At 56.7% G+C, this 19,309-nt stretch overlaps 1 protein-coding gene across 1 annotated transcript in view; it reads right to left on the bottom strand.

Moving 5' to 3' along the window:
* Nucleotides 1–249: 249 nt before the first annotated feature.
* SDC3 (syndecan 3) overlaps nucleotides 250–19,309 on the bottom strand; it is a 37,222-nt gene continuing 18,162 nt past the window's right edge. Inside the window, exons 2-5 of the mRNA XM_031464548.2 lie at nucleotides 9,564–9,681; nucleotides 7,366–7,979; nucleotides 5,150–5,441; nucleotides 250–4,202 (exon numbers count right to left, since the gene is read on the bottom strand). Of these exons, the coding sequence (XP_031320408.2) occupies nucleotides 4,036–4,202; nucleotides 5,150–5,441; nucleotides 7,366–7,979; nucleotides 9,564–9,681 (1,191 nt within the window). The 3' untranslated portion in view covers nucleotides 250–4,035. The remainder of the gene's footprint in view (nucleotides 4,203–5,149; nucleotides 5,442–7,365; nucleotides 7,980–9,563; nucleotides 9,682–19,309) is intronic.

Here is a 19,309-nt window from a genome sequence, read left to right as displayed (position 1 = left end):
CACCACAGCTCACCCCCACCCAACCACAGCCCCACCCAGCCTTGCCACAGTCAGCTCCGCGGTTTTCCAAACACTCTCAACCGACAGCAGCTTTTACCATAATGGTTCCCATGAGGGGTTGCTGGTCAATTTTCCTTGCTTGCTTCTCAGTCTCTTTTAAATGGGAACATGGCTGAGGCCTGAGGGGGACCATGGTCTGTCCCTCCCTCCAGGACCTCCATGTTGATCTCACACTCTGACCACAGTGCATCATTTCAGCTTAATTTTATTTCCTCTTATAAATGGGCACAGCACAGGAAGTGTTAAAAAACAAAAACCCAAAAACCAAACAGTTCCTTCACAAAGCTGGGACAGGTAAGCACCCACAGCAGAGTAGGTGCCTTGGTCTCTTTTTCCACTGCTTTTTCTTGTTGAAAGTTTTGGCCATGAACTCAGGACGGGTACAGTTAATAGACAGGTTATGGGAGAGAGAAAGGGCAGGGGAGGCCTGGGGGAGGGAAAGACAAACTCCCCCTCGACCCGAGACAGGGTTCTTGGAGGGTTCTGTACAGGAGAAAGGACACACAGGAGGGACACTGACTTCAGGGGGCTCTCTGGAGCCACGCTGCCTACGAAAAATATTTACATGCATTCGCCACGCTGGGGCCGGGGCACTGAGCTGTCCAGTGGGCGCCCGGAGATCCCGGGGCCATCAGCCCTTAGATGGTGACTCTGGGGCCCAGCCTCGGCATCTCTGTAAATCTGTACACAGTTTGTGGGCTACTATTTACAGGCAGGAGGCCTGGGGAAGCAAGTCCGGGGTGGTGGCTGTCAGGAGAAATTCAGGAGCGCCAAGGGGGAGGCAGAGGTGGGTCTGCTCCCCATGCCCAGGGCCCCAGCCTCGAAGGCCAGACAGATGGCTTTGCTGATGACCCCTGGGGGGTCCAGCCTGAGCACCGGAAGCCACTGCCAACTGACCTGCCCGGCCCAGCCCCGGTGACCACTCATCTGCCTCCAGTGATCAAGGGGACTGACCCTTCCAAGGAGGTCCCCTCTCTGGCCCCCTGAGGAGACAGAGCCCAGGCTCTAGACGTCACAGCGGGCAAAAGGCCCCACCCATCTCCTGCTCCCTGGCAGCTGAGGCCCCAGAGTGGCAGTCAAGCACACAAGCTCCCTCTTCCTTTGGAATTGGCCCCACTTCCCCAGAAACACCAGGGCCCTGCAGGACACCCTACCCAGGAGCACCCCAGGGTGGCGGGGGGCCTATCTGGGCAGGCCCTGCACACATCACACAGCACCTAGGAGAGCTCCAGCTCATCCTTTACCTCCCTCTCTCGTGCGCGGTTTGCCCTGCGGGCACGGGCTGGCTGGAATGGATCTGGGCTGGTTGGACTGCGTTAAACATCGTGAAGATAAAGCCTGGACATTTGTCTCTGGTCCAGGGCTCCGTGAACGAGGCCTCGGCCTCTTCTCTCAAATGCTAAGGACACAGAGAAAAGGCTGGGGCCAGGAGGCAAAGCCCTAGGCCCCAGGTTAGAATCCAACCCTCAGAAGGTGAGGAGTCAGGCCAGGCTGGACTCATGTGGTTACTCCAAGCCTGCTCCAGCCGGCCATGCTGTGCCGGCCCCCCGCCCCCACCATGGGTTCCAGCCCAGGCTGCGCCCGTTGCCGGGGTTCCTGCCCCAGTCCCAGAATCCCGGGGCTTCCCCAGGTGGTCCAGGCCCTCTCTCCTCCGTGCTCCCTAGCTTCTCAGCCTCGGCCTGCCCAGGCCTTCTCACCAGAGCTGCTGTCCCAAGACAGCAGCCCACCGGGGAGCAGGGTAGAGGGAGGTTGGACCTTTGGTCTCCCTCATCTCTCAGCCCTTCTGATCCAGGGATGACTGAGGCCAGGTCACCTCCGACAGGTCGTGGGCCCAGGATGCCTTCCCTGCTCCTGCTCCCGCTCCCTCACAGACTGGGACCAGCTGCATTCCTCACAAGCCTCCAGGCCCTGCCAAGGGGGGCCTTTGGGTCTGAAAGATGGAGCCCCAGCCCAGAAGTAGGCCAGTGGAAGAGACAGGCTGTGGACACTCCCTGGAACATCACCCTCACCCTCAGGCCCCTAGCCCTTGCCCTGCAGAAGTCTATTGCCATTGAGTCTTGAAGAGGGAACAGAAAATGGGCTCCTGACTTTAATCTGGGCTGTGGGCAAGGGGTGGAGGTGTGAGCCCCAGCCAACACGACTCAGACCACATCCCTTGGCTCCAAGAGCCCCCACAAAGCACACCCCCCATAGGAGATTTGTGACCCACATTTAAAATATCTACATAAGTTGCCCCACTTGTAAAGGTAACAAAGAAGGGGGAGGTGGGCTGGGGTCTGTGACACCCCCACCCCGCCGCCTGCTCTCAGCCTTCGGCCTGGGGCCGTGTGTCTGGACAGGCTGCTTCCAGCTGCAGCCAGAAGAACCGCCAGGTTGCTTGGCCACATGAATGGGTGTCCACGAGAGGGCCAGGGGTGAGGCTGAGGTGGGCCCCGCGAGGCCGAAGGGAGAGGGTGCAGAGGGCCCAGGGGCAGGGCCCACCCTCACAGGCACTTTGGAGACTTGTGTCCTGGGAGGCAGAGTCAGCCCCCGAGCTCAGTGCAGGAGGGGGAGGCAGGGAGACCAGGAGCCTGAACACATGCCCCCTCCCCACCTGGGGCCTTTGGTCCTAGGAGACCCAAGCCCCTTCCCTGGCCCAAGGCCAAATTCCAGGAACCAGACTGCTTTCCTCAGCAAGTGGGGGCTGGCCCCACACCAAGCCCTTTGCAGGCTACAGAGGGGCGGGAAACAGGGTGAGCCCAGGCCCTGCGGGTATGCAATGCCTGAGAGGCCTGTGGCAACGTCTCCCACACCTCACTTAATCTGCCTGCCCTCTTCCACTGTGAGACTGAGGCTGTGTGGGTGAGGCCATGCATCCACGTGGGACTGTATCTGACACGCCGGGCTCGGTGGCAATGTGGTTGGTGTGGGTGTCGTGAGGGCTGAGTGTGACAGGGCAACCCAGGGGACCCAATATGGGCTGATTGTTCTGGCCTAACTGCACCCTCCCCAGTGAGCTTGAAAGCTGGAGGGGGAGGCAGGGAGTCTCCTGCCAGTGTGTGGTGTCGGAGTGTGTGGGGGGGGTGTGGTGGCAAGAGGGAGGCAGGCCACACCGTCACCACTGGGTGACGATGACTAGTGACTTGCATTGTCATAAGCATTTGGGGAACATGTGGGAAACCCATGAGAATAAACATCTTTGGAAGAACATGTGTGTCTGTGACATGTCTGGATTGGTCGGGTGGTCAGGACTGCATGTGACTTTGTCATCGCATGCTTTTGTCAGTGTGGGACAATACGGGTGATCATGTGGGAGACGGTGTCTGTGCAGAGTCCACTCTGAAGGAGGAGGTCCAAGCAGCCCAGCCCCTCCTCACCAGTGGCTGCCAGGCCACTCTCGGGAAGCCAATTCCGCAGGGGCAGACTGGGAAGGGGGTGAAGTCTGCGGGCGCATGTGCATCAGGCAGGGGTGAGGGAAAATAACCGCACAACCCCACAGAGGCCAGGACAAAACAGGCTGGCCGTGAGGGCTACCCGCTCACCCAGGCAGAGAGGGGCCCAATGTCTCAATGATTTCAAGGGCTGAGCTTGCCAAATGCTTGATCTGGAAATCAGCCTGAGTGCCTCTCTGCCCTCAGCCAGCAGGCCCTGTGGGGCCAGGTTGGGGCTCAGGCCCCACCCCTTCTTCCACCAGCCAATCAGGAGCTTCCCTTCTCCTGTCCATCTGACATGAGGTCCTGAAGCCCCAGGCTGGTGGGTTACAAATGATGAGCTCATAAGGGCACAGTCTAGGGCAGATGGCAGTGCCCCCCCACCGCCGTCCCTTGGGGAAGAGCTGTGTGAGGCTGGCAGTCTGGGCAGACCTTGGGAGGGTGGCAGAGATGAACTGGGGCCAGGTTGCCTCCCAGGCCCAGTCCCAGGTTGGGGCTGGTGGCACCAGGCCGGGGACTGGGCTAAGGGGTGGCACTGAGGCTACAGGGAGGCACTGTGGCTCCGCTAGGCGTAGAACTCCTCCTGCTTGTCGGGCTTCTGATACGTGACGCTCGCCTGCTTGGGCTCCTCCAGCGTGTAGCTGCCCTCGTCCTTCTTCTTCATGCGGTAGATGAGCAGTGTGACCAGGAAGGCGGCGAAGAGGGCGCCCACCACCCCGCCCACAATCACAGCTGTGGACGAAGAGGGCAAAGGTCAAGGGCCAGAGACCGGGTGGGATGAGCTCAGAGCCTAAGGAAAGGGTGGAGGGCCCTGCAGGGGTGGAGGCAAGGGTCCAGAGAGGGCAGGGAAGCTCGAACCTGAGACCACAGAGTTGGAGTGAAGTTTGGAGTCCATGTTAAGACTCCAGCACTGGCTGCCATTTACAGCCCTCGCTGCAGCCTGGCACTGTCCTAGTCCCCTAGTGCACATGAACACAACCAATCTTCATACGGCACTATGAGTGAGGTGCTGTGCTATGGTCCTCATCAAATGTAAGGTGCCATCCACTGAAAGACGCTCCAGTATTTTAAATACCATTAGGAAAGAAAAAACTCTGCCTTCTAATCTAGGACACATCCCAACTGCAGAAGAGTTAACATATGAACAGATGTGCACTGAGAATTGATACAGTGCAAATGATCATCCCCCTTCTGCAGATGAGAAGGGAGCCTGGAGGAAAAGGACCTGCCCAAGGCCACACTGCTCCTAAGTAGGGGGCAGGGTTTGGACAAGTCAGGAGACACTTCAGGAGATGTGGCCAGGGCAGGCCCTCAGGGTGGGAGCAAGTTAAGCCAAGGATGGGGTCGGAGATTAGGGTCCAGGGGGTAAGGTCCAGAAGGGGTCAACCAGCCTGGCCCAGGGAAGCAGGGGTCAAGGGCAGAGTATGAGGATGGATAAGGGGGTGCTGAGCAAAGTGCTGCAGGTAGGAAGAAGTTAGGGTTAAACCCTGGGATGGGGAAGATCAGGGGAGGAACCGGGGGGGGGGGGGTCCTGGGGTCCCCAAGTCCCCAGCTTTCCCTTCCTAGGAAACTAGGCTCCTAGGAAACCCACACCCTGACATCTCTCCTGGGTTCTTGGAGGGTGAACTGAGGCCCCACCAGCTGCCCACTATGGGCTCCACCCAGGCCCTAAGTCTCACCTACGAGCACCTCCTTCCGCTCCAGGATGCTCTTCTGGGGCAGCTGAGCCGCCGAGCTGCCCGAGTCGATGGCATTGTCCAGGAGGCCGGGGCCTGGCCGGGCACCCTTGGGCAGCGTCCCGGGTGGAGGCGACGGTTTGGCCGCAGCCCCACCCACGGCCACCACCTCATTGGCTGTGTCTGGCTGTGTGGTCTCTTCCTCCGGCAGCTCAAAGTCCCCACTGGGCCCCCCGCTCACCGACACCTCTGGCTCATCCCGGGTCGTGGTCAGAGAGGACTCTGGAGTTGGAGTCTGTAAGGAGGGTAGCATGAGCCCAGGAGCCAGGCCCCAGCAGCCCCTGCCACTGGGCAGCCATACACACAGCACAGAAGCTCACTATCACCACTCCACTCCCCTGGTGGGGCTACCACTTACTAAGCTCTCACCATGTGCCAGGCACTGGGCTAAGGGCATCATGGGCATCTCAGCCTCACAATATTTCCATAAAGCAGTTATTATTACCCCTAATTTATAAAGCAGGAAATAGGCTCAGAGAGGTTAAGTGGCTTGCCCAAGGACACAGAGCTAGTACATGACAGAAGCAGAATTAAACTACAGATCCAGCTCCAGAATCTGTGTTCCTAACCACTACACTCTACTGCCTCCATTCTCACCTGGTCCCCATCCCATCTCCATCACTTCCTGCTTCAGCTGCCTTTGTCACAGTCCTCAGGGGTTCCTATCGGGGATGGCTGTTTGGGGACTGCTGGGTGCAGCTGTTACATACTTGGGCCTGATCCTGGACCCATGTACCTGAGGCATGGGTGAGTCCCTTAGCCTGGAGGTCAGTCCAAGAGCACCAAAAATCTCAATGGCTCCCACCACATGGAGGCAGGACCAGAGCTGGGGTTGGGGCAAGGATGTAGCTGCTTCACGGGTGGGCATGGAGAGGGTGGGTCTGGTGCCTAGGCTGAGGGGAGGCCATGTGTAGGGGCTGCGCCAGCGACCTGGTCTCTGCTCCAGCACTGTCTCCCCTGCCAGCCTGGACAAGTATGCATGAAACATTAGGTTGCCCCAGCTGCTCAGAGGAGCAGAAAGCAGGGCCTAGGACGTGCTAGGGCTGGCTGGGGAGTCGAAGGGGCTGATGCTGATCTGAGGCAGCTCTGGAGCCTGAGGCCCTCCTCTGTGAGGCGGCTGCAAGGGCTTTAGTACCCTAGTCCATGTCACTAGATCCCCTCCTTGCCCAGCATACCCTGCAGGGACCAGGCTACTTCTGCCATTTCCTTGATCCCATCCATACATCCCGGTATTCCAGACACCTTCATCCTCTTCCCTTCAATCCTCCACTCTCCACCCCCATCCATAATAAAACACACACAAACACACACACACACACACACACACACACACACACAAGCCCCAAGCTCTGGAGCTGACTGTCTGGTTCAAATCCCGACTCGGCCACTGCTGTAAGCCTTGGAACGTGGCCTCACCTGTAAAAGGATGACTGATGGCGGTGCCACCTCATGGGGTGGGTGGGAGGGTGAGAAGAGAGGACACAGGTAAAGTGTCCAGCACTGAGCCTGCCCGCCAGGCAGCGCTCCCCTAGAGTGAGCTACAGCATCCCTCCCGCTCAGCCCCACTCTCAGTCACCCTCAGGTGGGTGACAGCAATGACAGCAGTGATGATGACAATAACAAAAGGGAAACTTTTTGTTTACTATCACCAGGCATTGCCCTAAGCACTTGGGTATGTCAAGAAACTTAATTCTCAGTCCTATGATTTGTATTCCACTATTTTGTCCTTTTCACAGATAGGGAAATGGAGGTTTAGAAAGGATCAGTGACTTACTGAAGCCATGTGGCAGAGGGAGAATTCCAGCCCAGACCGCCTGGCTCCTGATTCTGTGCTGTTAACCGCAACACATGGGCCCCTGGCCCCTCCCCCCACCAACCCTCCCATTCACCCCATTCCTCCCCAACTGATGTCCTGTCGCAGCATCGGAAGACCCAGGCCTGGTCCCTCAACCATCTCCATCCATCTTGACCTTTGTCCTCATCTTGTGACCTGCCCCAGCCTTGGCCCTCCAGCCTCAAGCCTCTCCCCCCCCCCATCCCTGTCTGGCTCATCTCCAGAACTTTCCAGATTTCACCCTTGCCCAACTCTGTCCTCACTCCCCCAGGCCCTGACCCATCCTCCTCTGCTCTGACTCCCTGTCCTCTCCCAACCTGCTCACCTGAGTCACCTCCGTGGGCCCAGGGGCGGTGGTCCCCAGGGGCAGGGTGCTCTTCTCAGAAACGTCAGGCTCCTCGGTGGTAGCTGGCCTGGGAAAGGCTCTTGGCCTGGAGGTAGCCGCGCTGACCAGCCTGGGTGTTGGGGTCTCTGTGTCCAAGACAGCCACTGTGGTGGGAGGTGAGGGCACTGCTGGGGTGGTGGCCCGGACGGTAGCTGCTGTGGTCAGTGGAAGAGGCAAAAGCCTCCGTACGCCGGTGGTCCTTACGACAGAGGTGGTGGCCGCAGAAGGGGGCGCCACAGGGATGCTGGGGATGGTGGTGGCCACTGTAGAGGGCACTGTGGCTGCGGCTGGGGCCCCTGTGGCTGTGGCAGCAGTAGTAGCCGCAGGAGTGGAGATGGTGGTGGCTCTCTGGCTGGGCTCTTCTGGGACCTCTGTCACCAATGGGGAGCTGGTGGCTGGCTCCGGGGTGGGGCGCTCAGAGGGCAGCTCTTCAAACGGGGTGCCCACAGGCTGGATGTCCATGGTGGGCAGCACGGCGGGTGTGGTGGACACTGCCAGGGCCACATCTGGGCTGAACCGCATGGCTGTCTCAATGCCCGATTCCTGCTCAAAGTCTGAGGGGATGGGGGAGAGGAGAGAGCTAGGGAGCTGGGTGATTTGAGGGGCATGAAGATCCCAGGTAAGCAATGGCCATCAAGATGGGGGAGCTCCCAACCCCCACCCTTTACATGACTTTCCCAAGACAAGATGAGGGAAAGGAGGAAGGCACAATCTGGCCAAAGGTTACTGGCTGGCTGATGGCTAGTGAATGTTTCCCAGATCCTCTCTGCCTAGCCAAAAATTCTAGGGGACCACCTCTTCCAGAACATCTTCCCCGACTATTCCAGCCACTCAGCCTGTAGATTCTCGCTGGTTGAATCTAAACAGTGGCAACTCAACCCGTACTGGCAAATCTTGCAGGAGGTTAGGGAAGTTAGGGGAGTGGCATTCTGGGAGGAGTCAGACCTGGGTACACCCTACATAAGCACAGATGGCAGGTACACCAAGGGCTCCTCCAGAGACACAAGAAGGGGGCAAGAGGGAGAACCAGCCCCTCCCACAGGGGATGCTGGAGTAATCTGGACTCCAAGCCGCGACAGATGAAGGGAGGGCCTTGAGAGGAAACGAGGACAGAGAGAGGCCACAGTAGCTCCCATGGGACCTGAACCAGGCAGAAGAGGGGTAGGGAGGAGCCAGAGAGGTTTGGGAGTAGAGATGTGACCCATCAGGATGGATTTTATGAAGATTAACTTGCAAGAGGCTTAAAGGAACAAGCTAAAGGGGGGAGACTGAAGGCAGGGGGTTGTGGACGGTGAGAGGCACTCAGACCTCTTACCATCCCATCAGACCCATCCTGTCCCCTCAGGGGGCCCAATATCAACACACACCCCTTTTCACTATTATTTTTAGAGCTCCTTCTCTGTGCCAGACCCTAACATCTTAAACAGAAGCCTTCCAGAGGCTTTGAGAAGAAGGCTCTCCATTCACTGTAAGAATACAGACACAAGGGAGGGAAAATGGCTAAAGGTGGCACAGCTATTAAGTGGTGAAACTGGATTTGAACTCAGTGCTCCTCCCTTACGTCATGCGACTCTGCTGGCCTTTCTGGGCGGGGCCACAGAACTGGGCTGTCCCAGGCACCACTGGAGGTACCTGCCCTTTACCATCACTGCCCTAAGCCCGCCCTTGGCCACAGCTGATTGGACAGAAGGTGGCCACCTGATCCAAGCTGAACCAATCAGATGGTCTTTGCTGAGGACTGGCCATTGCAACTGAGAAGTGGCTACTAAGTTCCTCCAAGTGGTCAGGACTGTACTTGAAAACTGGGTTACTGAGGGGGATCTGTGTTTCCTGACAGAAGTCAGAGGTCTGCAGGGAGAGTCCAGCAGTGCACAAAGAGATGCAGAGACAGAAAGGATGCAGAGCAGGTGTGCTAGGCTCTGGGGCCTCAAGGCCCTGGTTCCACCCCGCGGAGGCTGGCCTGCTCTTCCTGTGCTTGAGGCCATGAGCTGCCCCTGCTGGACCTCCTCTCCCCGACCCCACCATTCAGGTGAGCCTGCGTGAGTTCCTCTTCCTTGCCATCAAAGCCTTGGATGGGGCGCCAGAGGCAGACTGGCACTGCCAACACAACGTGCAGGGAAAGAGAAGGGGATACTTACAGCCTGAGCCAGACCCAGAGTAGAGGTCATCCAGCTCATCATCGGGGAAGGAGTCGTCGTCCCCCGAGCCCTCGAGGTCCACGGGCCTCTCAAAGTTCTCACTGCGCCAGCGCTGAGCCTGGGGAGGGCAGAATCGGGCACAAGGCTCAGCACTTGAGGCCAGTTGCCTGGACACAGCCAGAGGAACAACAGACACCCTCATGGGCCAGGTGACAGTGGAAGGACAGCATAGGATGTGGCCTCCACGGGGGCAAACAGAGAGCCAGGCAGGTCTAATTACTGCTTTCCACCCACCCGGAGGCCAGGGAAGCAATTCCACCTTCCTGTCTGACGGCCACCACTGGAAACCCCATCACTCCTAAACCCTCTGAACAGAACTGCAGGTGGCAGAACTGGGTTTAGAGCCAGAATGCTGGATTTGAGTCCTGGCCCCATCACCTACTAAATGTGTGACCCAGGGCAAGTTACTTAGTCTCTGCAAGCCCTGGTTTACACATTACTCATAAACGGAGCATGCAGCGTGCTCACGTGCCGAGCACACCTCACAGCAGCAGGTGCTCAGCACAGGTTAGCGTTACCCTCAGTGTGGGCAGCACCATCAGTCCCTTCCACAGAGTGGGTGTCTGAGGCCCTGTTGCCCCAGGCTACCAGACAGCACATGATGTGATATGATTCGGACTCTGCTGGGGACCCAAAGTCTCACATCTCAAAATCCCAAAGGCAGTGCAGTTAGTCCCAACAGACAGACTTGAATGTGGGGGAGGTTTGGGGCTTTGGGAGGGAAGTATCCTGGATAAGAGGAGGAGGAGAGAAGGGAGTGGGCTCCAGCCCTGGCCCTGGGTCCTCCCCAAAACAATGTCAGCCCCCCTGTCTCCACCTCCCCCCAAAGTATCTCAATGTCCAGAGTCAGCTCAGGGCCTGATGCCACTTTTACTCTGCCACAAGGGTCTCCTGGGGGCCGGGGGAGGGGGGGCTATGAGAGGGGCTTCTCCCAGGGTCCAGCCCACCAGACCCAAGACTCCTCCCAGAGAATCAGAACCTGGGAACGCCGGCAGCTGCAGCTCCTGGGCTGGGACCGCCCCACCCCACTGCAACCCTGGGCTGACAGCCAGCACTCAGGACATCCAAGGCAGGCACACAAACTCCCAACCACACCTCTGACCCTGTCCAGACTGAGGCCAGCCACAGTTCCTACCCACTGAGAGCTTTCGGAGAAAGGTGACCTGGTGCTCAGATCTGAAGGATTCGCACTTGCATCTTAATCAACTGAGAGAAAGGCATCTCAAGCAGAAGGTACAGAATAAGCAAAGGCTCCGAGCTAGGGAAGTACAGCCTAAGCCATCAGAGTCAGGTCTGAAGGCCTCATCCAGGGCCCCTCGGAACCCCTTCGATCACTGGATTCCAGCCTCTGGCCCTATCTGTTCCTGGAACAGGACTGATCTCTCCTGCCCTTTTCACTCATGCTGTTCCCTCCACCTAGAACGCTCTTCCCATTCCCTCATCCTCCACCTTTCCACCAGCTGACTCCTGCTCCCCTATCACTTCTTCCAAGAAGCCCTCCTATCTGGATCTTTCAGAGCATCCTGTGCTTTTGAATTCACATCTATTGCTACTTGTGAGCCGTGTTTGTTTGGATACATACGTTCTCCGTGACTGTGCCCACCCTCCTGCCCTGAACTATCCCTCAATGGGGGCAGGACCGTGTCAGACACACAGTAGGTATCAGGAAGTATCTGTTAAGGAACAGGCTTGGAGCTGGGAGACGTGAATAACTCTTGGGTGGAGGTGGGGCAAGGACAAGCCAGCGCTGAGGCTGGGGAAGCCCCATCAGAGGCCCTTGCTGACAACTTTCTCTTGGAAACTCTTGGTCATTTTTTACCTTGACTGTATCTCAGAATACTCTGAAAATTCAGTGGCTCAGCAGGTCTGAGGTGGTGACTGAGCATCCACGCTGTCTGACTGACATAGGGAGCCATGCAAGGTGTGTGAGCAGGAGAGGGGCTGGATCGGCACTGTGTTCTGTGCTCAGCATCTCACACTCCCACCCCTAACAGGCCCCCTTCTGGAGTTTGCAGGCAGCTAGAGAGAGGATCTCAGTCCTGGCTTCCGGCCCTGCGCCTCGACCACCTGCTCCAAAACCCTACCCACGCCAGGCAGGGCAGGAGGCCAGGGCAGGGAGCCAAGAGCTTCCCCCCCACCTACCCCTGTTACCACACGCACACACACACACAGTCTCAAAGTAATGAATTAATCAGTATTTACTTGCTACCAGTGAGTCATGGAGTGGAACAATTAGAGTAATTGCTCCGTGACTAATTGCTGGGTCTTCCTCCGTTTTAGACATTTCAGGAGCTCAGAGCAGCTACCACCCAGCTTTCCCCAGCTCCCGTCTCTGCCCCCACTGCCCAGAAAGACCTGAGGTAAGGGGGCCAGACGCTCCCATACTACCAGCCTCTACAGCCTGGGCCGGTAATCTGGGGTCCCTGGGAGACTTTCTGCTTTACTCTTAGGCAAGCAGCCAGAAGCCAAAGCCATGCAGCAGGACGGGGACTGAGCAGGGACCGGGGCTCAGGCTGCCTCTCCTGAGAGGGGCCATCTTCACTTTTTCCATCCTTCCAAGCAGCCCAGGGAAGGCTGGAAGCCCTTTACTGGGAGGAGGAGTTCTAAGAAGTCTGTGGTCCCTGGAGACCCCCAAACTGGGATAAATGTGGGGCTCAAAATAAAGAGTCCTCATGATTCCTCAGTGACCAGCACCACACACCAGCCCGTAACACCCTGCTCCTAGAAAGGTTTGCACAAATTCAAAGACCTCCGCACCCCCCAGCAAAGCCACACAGAGCCTTGAAACAACACACCCAGAGACACAGAAAGAACACATACAGACACACCCTGAGACACACTCACCTAAAGGCAGCCACAGAGAGGTATGGCATGTTGGCATGCCTTTGGGTGCAAATAGGGTAGGCATGGGGGGTAGGCACTAGATGGGGGCGCACACTGTACGGCTCTGAAGCTTAAAGACAAGTATGGAGCCTCCTGTGAACCTATCAGTCCCCACTCAGGTAGCTCTCACCTAGATACTATTCATCCCTAGCTCAGTAGCCATCGACATGACAACCGTTACCATGACGACCATCTCCTCCATGCTAAGGACCAGGAGCTCCAGCTCCCCACAGAGATGGGGGCAGGGGTGGGCAGGAGAGGGAGAGATCATGGAGGAACATAGAGGATGCCGGGGGTGGGGGGGAGGGAGAGTCATTGGATGGGGACAGAGATGCAAGGACAGAGGGAAGCCGAGGTCAGAGGGGCATGAGGGGGGTGCAGGGAGGCGGGAGTGGAGGGAGGATTCAGTGTGCAAGAGAAAGAGAGAGAAAGCGAGAGTGGGAGGCGGAGAGAGAGAATTCTCTCACATCTTAATTTAGCCTCACGCTCTCATCAGACAAAGCTGGGGAAGGGGCCATCTCAGTGATTTTCCAAAACTGCATCCAAGAGAACATTCTTTCCAAATAATAAGCAGCCCCCAGACAGGGTAGAGGGAGGGATGGCCAATAACCCAGTCACCCCTGAGCTCACCCTGGGAAACTCAATGCTGGGGACACCTGAGCCCCGTGGGGTGGGGTGCAGGATACCATCTTACCCAGTCCCCCCCAAGCCTACTAAGTGCCAGCTCTACTCCTCCCTGGGGGGCCAAGGCTCATGGGACCCTCCCAGAAACACTATAGGGGTGTGGTAGCTGTAGCTGCCAGGGGTTCAGAGAGAAGAGGAGAGGAGAGAGATGGGGGTGGGGAACTGAGTCTGGGAGGCAGCAGGGAAAGCCTCAGAAGTCATAAAATGCCAGAAGAGGAGGGTGACAGTCTTTGACCCCCAAATGACCTCTCTATTTGCATAATTCCATGCATAATTTGCATAATTATCCATGCCATTCCCTTAATGGCGAACTGAATCCAAATGCCTGCCTTCCCCTGACCCTCACTGCGCCCCCTTCAGGTAAACAGCACACCCTCCTGTGCCTGATAAACCTATCCACACACCCAACACAAGTCCGCGCGCGTGCACGCACACACACCCACACACACCAGCATACACACACATACAGTCTGGATCCCCATTTACTGACCCCAACCTGTGCACCCACCACAGCTCAGAGACAACAGCCCAGCACATGTCATTGAGGACTTTCCCATTAACTGCCCCCTTCACTGCACACACACAGACACACAGCTGCACCCCTCTCCTCCTCTAATACACTCCACACACCCCACACAGCCTCAGCAAGATCCCACAACCACGTGAGAGGCGGGCACCGACCCTCCCCACGTTAGATCATGTCCCCTAAGTCATTCATCACTGACCACATTCCCCATGTCAGGGACACCCTCGGACCCTGACATGAAACTCACAACTCGTAAACAACCTTTCCTCACACTCACAGCCCCATACCCACCACACAGCCCACTACAGATGCTCCTGCATCTTCTGCCTCCCACCAGTCCCGGCCCCACAGGCACCCAGCTGGAGCTCCCCAAGCACCTGGAGGTGTGAGCTCCCCAGGGGAGCAGTTTCCAGGGAGTTCTAGAGACCTCTGCCCACCACTGCAGAGGTCTCACCCCAGGTCAGGGACTGGAAACACTTTACCTGCACCGCTGCCTTTGACCATCACAGCCCCCCAGCATTCTGTTATCCCCATTTCACTGATGCAGACACTGAGGCTGGGGTTTAGAACTGCGACATGAGCATGGGTCCTCAGCCTCTGGAACCCTTGCTCTGAACAATCCAGGGTCGCCCCCAATGTGCCGCTCAGCTGGGGTTCCTACACATGTGACCCACAGCTCCTGCACAACCTCAGTTCAGAACTATCACCCTTGCACGCCCACTGTCCATGCACGCCATGCACAGACACACCAGCACACGGCAAACACCCACTCCCACTCCCCACACACTCCACCCATGCATCCCTGAAAAGGGACCCACTGCCCCACACATACACCCCGCTCTCAGTCACCCACAACAGCCCCTAATACCTGCATCCCATGCCCCTCCACACACGTGCATCATGCACACACCCTGCACGCTTCCCCTCCGGGGTATGTACAAGTACACACACAAAGCCGTAGTGAGACCTGGCACCCTTCCCAACAGACTGACACCCCCTTGCCATTTTTCCTCCCTGCTCCCCTGCCACCACCCTGCCTTGAGCTGACCACAGCCTTGACTCAAAGAAGTCCCTCAGGCTCCCCACCCTGATGGGACTAGGTCCAGCAGTGACCACCCACTCCCAGCTCACCCGCCCCAACCTGATCCTCTCCATGGTTTTAAAGTGGTCGAGGTGGGTGAGCAACACAAATCAGCTAGATGTCAGGTTAAGTCTCCTTACTTCCAGTGCCACCCCTCCCCACCCACTCACTCACATGTTCAGGTAGAAATCCAGGGCATCTCCCTCCTACTACAACCAGGAGAAGTCTGGGGTCTCTCCTGCCAATCGTCAACCCCCACCCTTCCCCATCATGAGCCTTCCCAGAGAAACAGAATAACCCAAGGGCTAAGCCAGAATGAATTAGCTCCTCCCCTCACTACCCATCCGATGTCAGGCAAGCCGCTGAATCTCTCAGCACCTCAGTTTTCTCATCTGTAAAATGGGGATGATAAAAATAGTCTGTGGCTCATAGCATTGCTGGGAGACTCAAATAAGATCATGCAGGCAATGGGGCTGAGCAAAGGACCCATGACTGAGATCCAAACACATGATGTAACTGCGATTATTGGTGGTTATATGTTAATATTTCCATTCTGAATTCTGAAGACTTTATCTCATTTAAGCCTCACCATCCTCCCGAGGGAAGAAGAATGGGGATGATTCCACCCATGCTGCAGATGAGGTTATTAATGTCCAGAGAGACTAAGTGGCATTGCCAAGGCCACACAGCAGGGGAGAGCGCAGAGAGAGAAGGAAGGAGAGATTGCACTGGGGTGGGGGGTGGGGAGGGTGAGTTACAGAAACAGACAGACACACAAACTAGGTCAGCCGGCAGGGGGCCAGAGCCCAGCACACTGTGCAGTGCTAATCATGCTGCAAAACTAAGAATAAAATCCAGTATAATTAATTCTGCCCGAGTTTCCTTCCCCACATTAGCCAGACTCAGGCTCCACTCTCCTGGCGACTGGAGGCTTGTGAGCAGCGGCTAGGAGCCCATACTTTGGTTCAGACAGTCTTGGGTTCAAGTCTAGCTCTGCTTACTTGCTGGGTGACTCTGGGCAAGTTAGTTAACCTCTCCGAGCCCCTATTTGGTTAAATAATAATCTATACTTCAGGGAGCTGTTGTAAGAATCAGGGAGATGATGCACTAAAAGTACTCCCGCTGCCGAGCACACAGTCGGCGCCCGAGAACCATTTGTCGGTATTACCATGGAACATTTCTCCCACCTTGGGCCTCACCTTAAGGCCTTAGTGATTACTGAATTCAGCTCTCCCTTCTCACAAAGGAGGAAACTGAGGCTCAGAGAGAGAATGAGAAGGGTAGGTGGTAGGGAATTAGCCTGTCAAGCAGCACTCAGAGAGGTAAAGTGATTTCTCCAAAGACACACAGCAACTTAACACCAGCTTCTGGAAGCGAGGGAGCTCAGCAGAGCCCCGTCTCCCCACAGGCTCTATCCCTGCCGGTCCCCATCCCCAAAGGCCCTCAGCCCTGTGAGAACTCAGTGCCCCTCACGCTCACCAGCTCCAACCCGGAGACCCAGAGCGTCACCACAGGAATGTGGGCTGGGGCCAGGCTCCGGGCAGCAGGACAGCCAAGGGGGCTACACAATGGAGAGCCTGGACCAGGAAGGGGGACGCCTCGGTCTCCACCCCCTAGCCGTCCACAGCTGCCCTGGCTGGGAACCCAGCACCCGTCACATTCACTGGCTGCTGGGGGTGGGGGTGGGGCACAAAGGCTGCATCTGCTAGGAAGGGGCCACAGAGCCCAAGCCCCAGAGAGCAGAGGGGCCTGGGGGAGGAGCAGGGAGAGGAAGGGCTGAGAGGACCCACTTGACCGGCCTTCCCCCACAAAAATATTAGCAGAGCCCAGACACACACACTGTCACTGACACATCCTCCAGTCACCCTTATTCCAAGTACCCACCCTCAGATCTTCCACAAGGGCAGCTGAGAGGGCAGGAAACACCCTTTTGGGTCCAGCCAACTACTCTGCAAAAGACATCCTGACAGAAGAGCCCCCCCATCCCACACCCGTACTCCATCAGCTCCAGCCTGCCCCCTCTATCAGCTTCTCCACCACCCACCCCTGTGCTCCCTCCATCCTCCCCAGAACCCCCTTCCTCATGGTGGCACTGCCCTCATCTACCCTGGATGAGAGAGCTGGTAGCATCCCAGCTCGGGAGACCCAGACAAGCCCACCCCACCTCTCTGCACTTCCATTGCCCCATTTGGAAATGAACAGTCAGCTTGGTGCTTTAAGCCCCTTTCTGAATCGGACACTCTGGGTGTCCAAGAATTCAGCCCTCAGGTCAAAGAGAGCCAGGGCGGTATTATTTACAAGAGAGAAAAAGGGGGAAGTACCCTACCTTCCCAGCATCAGGGGATCAGGTAAGTAAATTAGGGTACAACCATAAGGAATATTACTCAGCTGTCGACAATTGAGTTTTCACAAACCCACACTGTCTAATCAGGTCATTAAAAGGCATAAATGCATAACAAAAGGCTTTTTCTTTTAACTTGTTTCAAAGAATACGCAAGGACACAGGGAAATGGACACACTGGCTGTCTGGAGGCAGCGCTGTACGACTGCTGATAGGATCACACGGACGGTTCTGCCTCTTACTACCTGGCTGACCTTGGACAGGTCTTAACTCTCAGCCTGGTTTTCTTGTAAACAAATAATAACCACCCCATGGGGTTCACTGTAGGAGATGCTGGGTGCCCACATATTGATGAACTGCTCAATAAATGCTGGCTATTAATACTATTATCATCATTAAGTTTAAAAAATAAGTTACCCAAAAATATGTAGAACTTGATCCTGTTTTATTGAACTCAATACCAAAGTGTATTTCTAAACACTGAATTCTACTAAAGGTTCTCAGAAGCTCTCTCTGAGTGGTGGGATTACAGACAGTTTTTTATTTTTTACTCAGGATCCATCTATATTTTCCAAATTTTCTACAATAAACTCAGAGGACTTTTGTTGTTAGAAATAGCACAGTCTTTCTGAGTCACCTTGCCTGCCTTGGTCTGTGGAACTCCTTGACCCCTTCCTTCTGCTGAGACCCCACTGGGGCTGGTTATGAGCAAGCAGAGGCACCAGCAGAAAGGGAATAAACACGAAAGCATCCGAGGGAGCTGGCAGCCCCAGTGGCCCAGTGCCCACGTAGCCGCGCCTCCCTGCAGACAGGCGGGCCTGGCCGAGCCTGGCTCCCTCCCCTGGCATCACCAGCTGGCGGCCACAGTTGGCTTACAGTGTCCAGACACCTCGCCTGCCCGCCCACCCGCCGTCTTCTTCTGTCAGCCTAGTTCCCAGCCCCGCCAGCCCCGCCACTCCCGGAGTGCAGGCTGGCCACTCCTCAGCTGCTCACCCATGTCACCTACACCTGGACAGAGGATGACAGGGCAGCACTGGGAAAACCAGCCCCCTCCTAGACCCAAGGCTGAGACGGCCCATCCCCACTCCATTCATCCCAGCCACCTGTCCTCTAGCGTCACCCTCCTGGCCACCCTGAGTCATACTGCTCATTTATTCCTGTCCCCAGGCTTATGTTTGAGAGCAGGACCACCCACAGGAGGCCCTCTCGCTGCCCACCCCTCCACGCTCCTCCCACACTGAATCCTTTATAGTTCTCTTCCAGGCCTTGCACAAGCTGTTCCTGCTTCCTGGAACCCACTTCCGCATCTCTCTGCCTGGCCAGCACCTACTCGACCAGTAAGCCAGAACAAGCAGTAATTTATTAAGCACCTACTGTGTACCAGGCACTGTTCTAGACACCCAGGGTCCCACAGTCAGCAAGGCGGATATGTGCTCAGGAAACTCAGGCAGTTCAAACGTTGCCTCCCCTTTGAGGCCTCCACACACCAACCACCTGCCTGGTCTGAATTAAGAAGTCCCTTCTCGGGGACTCTACCTCCACTGTGTTGTCATTTGCTGGGGCAGGATGGGGCCCCAACCATCTCCCATCACTCCAGTGGGCCCTTCCACCAGATCTCAAGGAACCCACTTGGCCGCCCTGGGCAGTGGGTACTGCTGTCCCCATCTACTGATGAGGAGACAGACAGGCAGACAGAGTGACCGAGTGTCTGAGGATGAGTAGAAATGGAGGATAAGCCCTGCTCCCATGACAGGTGGCCCAGCTCAGGTGAGCAGCCCCACCCACCACCCTGTGCACTCACCAGCAGGTGCCTCTGGAACGGAGTCTCAGGCTCTGCAATCACCCCTGCCGACAGACTCGGCAGGGGCCCCTGCACTCCAGGGGCCCAGGTCTCCAGGAACAACTCAGTGTGGGGGTAAGTGTTCTGGTCCTGGCTTCCAGAGAGCCCTGGTCCAGTTCCTTTACCTCACTGGGCCTCAGTTTGCCCTCCCACAAAATGGGAATGATTCCCAACACACCAAGACAGCAGCAGTGATATGCTGAGCAGTTACGAGGGGAACAGTGTCCCTACTCACAGCTCACCCCCTCCGAGAGGGCCTCCCTGACCACAAAATCCATCCACACACCCCATCGCCCTTTCAACACTGGGCTTACTCCTCACAGCTCACAGC

Source organism: Camelus dromedarius, chromosome 14 (genome assembly GCF_036321535.1).
Source record: "Camelus dromedarius isolate mCamDro1 chromosome 14, mCamDro1.pat, whole genome shotgun sequence".
NCBI classification, from domain to species: Eukaryota; Metazoa; Chordata; class Mammalia; order Artiodactyla; family Camelidae; genus Camelus; species Camelus dromedarius.
Note: the sequence above shows the minus strand (reverse complement) of the source record. Positions and strands in the feature narration are given on the sequence as shown.